The sequence below is a fragment of the Cotesia glomerata genome, linkage group LG6, assembly GCF_020080835.1.
Source record: "Cotesia glomerata isolate CgM1 linkage group LG6, MPM_Cglom_v2.3, whole genome shotgun sequence".
NCBI lineage: Eukaryota > Metazoa > Arthropoda > Insecta > Hymenoptera > Braconidae > Cotesia > Cotesia glomerata.
In genome coordinates, this window is record NC_058163.1 from 25,711,285 (window position 1) to 25,713,966 (window position 2,682).

General features: G+C 36.0%; 1 protein-coding gene across 1 annotated transcript; it reads left to right on the forward strand.

Moving 5' to 3' along the window:
• Positions 1-266: 266 nt before the first annotated feature.
• Positions 267-1,984, forward strand: LOC123268089 (protein rtoA-like). The gene is made up of 3 exons (XM_044732972.1): positions 267-475; positions 664-1,722; positions 1,821-1,984. The coding sequence occupies exons 1-3, from the start codon at positions 382-384 to the stop codon at positions 1,982-1,984; spliced, it is 1,317 nt and encodes a 438-aa protein (XP_044588907.1). The 5' UTR covers positions 267-381.
• Positions 1,985-2,682: the final 698 nt, after the last annotated feature.

Below are 2,682 nucleotides of genomic sequence, written 5' to 3' on the forward strand. Positions count from 1 at the left end.
ATATCAATAACAAATAAACAAATGAAAGAAAAAGTAAATAAAATATAGGTTTCGAATTTATTACATGAGCAGTCGGTAAAGATATATAAATATAACTATATTAATAACAAATTTATTATTTCAAAATCTACAATTTGTACGTACAAATAGAAGTGAATTTACATGAAAATTTGCAACTGTTAAGTTAACTATAGAATTTTAGAAAAGTGAATATCGAAAATTTTTACTGGTGTCATAGTAACAAAAATAATAAACAGTAAAGTTTGAAAAAGTGTTAAAGGATAAAGGAGATTAAAATTAAAATAAGTGTCTATGAGTGATAATTTATATTTAATTTAATTAATTTAATTCCTATAATTGAGTGATATTTAATTATTTAGCATGTCAAACGATATTTATAATTTTAATGAGGAAGATTTACTGATGTCAACGGATGAAGAGGATTTTTTGTTGGGCGATACGGAGCAAGAAAATGGTAATTAGATAATATATAAATTTCTCTATTAAAATACGTCTCAATCTTTTTCTTAAACTAATTTACTTAAAAGTCTGTATAAATATAAAATGAAAATCTCTGTCAATTTGTCATGATGTATCAAAATATTATTAATATTATGTGTGCCAGTGCAACTTAAAATTAATGTTACATAATTTTTGTTTAAGGCATCTACGAGGAAAGTAAAATTCCAGGCTTCACTCAGAACCAACAACCGCGAACCAATCCGGCTACCCGTCAAGAGATTGAAGAAGCTTTAAACAAACATTTGCAGAATCAGCAAAATTTGAAGAACCTGAGGATTTCATCCGTTGAAAACATCAATCTGCGCAATCATGGCAATAATTTTGGCGATACTAGTTCTTCAAGTAATGCTCAGGACATTGACAGTCCAGTGGACCTCAGTAAAGTCAATAGTTCAAGCAATAACTCTGGCGAAATAACTGAAGTTCATAATACACCTGAATTCGGCGCTCAAGACACCTTTCATAGTTTCAACATTTCAGCTAACCCTCACGGCTTCGGCGTTCCAAGCAACTCTCACGGCTTCAGCGGTTCAAGCTACTCTCACGGCTTCGGCGTTCCAAGCAACTCTCACGGTTTCGGCGTTTCAAGCAACCCTTACGGCTTCGGCGTTTCAGGGGACTCTTACAGTTTTGGCGTTCTACCTAACCCTCACGGTTTCGGCGTTCCAAGCAACCTTTATGGTTTCAGCGTTCCAGGCAACCCTCATAGTTTCAGCGTTCCAAGCAACCTTTATGGTTTCGGTCCAGGCCACTCACCTGGTTTCACTGCTCCAACCAATAATTATGACAGTGTAAGGGGCGCTGTAAACTCTCAAAGTGTTGTTAGCGGAACAGACAACCCACCTAGTTTCACTGCTCCAAACAATAATTATGACAGCGTAAATGGCGCTGGCAGTCTCCAAACTATTGACGGACCAGGAGATTCTGATAGTACCCCTACTTTAACAAATAATTCTACCAACATAAGGGGCGCAGTCAACTCACAGAGTATTGTTAGCGGACCAAGCAACTCACCCGGTGTCACTGCTCCAAGCAGTAACTCTGGCGGCATAAATGGCGCTGGGAGTTTCCCAACTGTTGACGGATCAGGAAATTCTGTCAGTACCCCTGTTTCCAGCAATAATTCTAACAGCGTAAGAGGCGCTGTAAGCTCGCAGAGTTATAGTGGACCTGAACACCCACCTGGTTTCACAGCTCGAGGTAGTAACTCTAAAGTTACAATAGTACATGACAATTACTTCTATACATATTTACTCGTAAAATAGAATAATTAATAATAGAAGAAAATAAAATTACAGGGAACAAACCGGTAAAACGGGGAAAGAATTCCGGCCGACAAAAAAGGCTCCGGAATAGAATATACCAACTTTATCAAAATTTTGACAAAAACACTAAAAATTTACAACCGACTGTCAATTACAACTCCGGTGGTGGGAACTTTTACTTTTATAATACAAAATAAATTTGATTTCTAATTAATTCTAAATTTGTTTGTAATGTTCACTATGTTGTTGAAATATATAAAAAATTAACTTATATATTATTAAACATTATTTTATTATTGTATTATTATTTTGCGAGAGGAACATTCCATATTAGACTCTAGCAAGGAATCATCGGATGGCGCATGTTTAAGGTCCAGGTTCAATATCTTGCCTTACTTCATTTCCTGGGTTTGGTTTTTGTTCAGTCGTGAATACTTCTTCTTTATTTGTTGCAATGTCATTTTACGAAAATATTGTCCATCTTCTACGAAGGGTAAGTTTCTCTGCTGACTATAACACTTCCTAATCATCAAACCCCTTGGATTTCTGAGAGTGACCGATAAATGTATAAACTTGAGCATTTTGCTTTAGTTTGTTACGTATTTCTTCTGATTTATTTATCTGGTTCAAGCCATTTCGAGTGGATCCAAACACTCCTCGTTTGATGATAAAAACTTCCCCGCACAAACACACTTAGAAATTTCCTATCAGCTGACCCAGCGCAGGCGTTTAGCAAAAGAAAGAAGTACTCCTGAAAGTCGTTATTTATCCGTTTCAGGTCATTTTGAGTCGATTCAGATGCTCCTTATTTGATGATAAAAAAATTCCCCGCGCACACACACTTAGAAAATTGTTCACTAACTTACCCGGCGCAGGCGTTGACCAAAAAAAAAAG

Coding starts and splice junctions, on each gene's coding strand:
- LOC123268089 (XM_044732972.1), top strand. CDS start 382: ATGTCAAACGATATTTATAATTTTAATGAGGAAGATTTACTGATGTCA. Junction 476..663: donor CGATACGGAGCAAGAAAATG/GTAATTAGATAA, acceptor TTTTTGTTTAAG/GCATCTACGAGGAAAGTAAA. Junction 1,723..1,820: donor ACCTGGTTTCACAGCTCGAG/GTAGTAACTCTA, acceptor ATAAAATTACAG/GGAACAAACCGGTAAAACGG.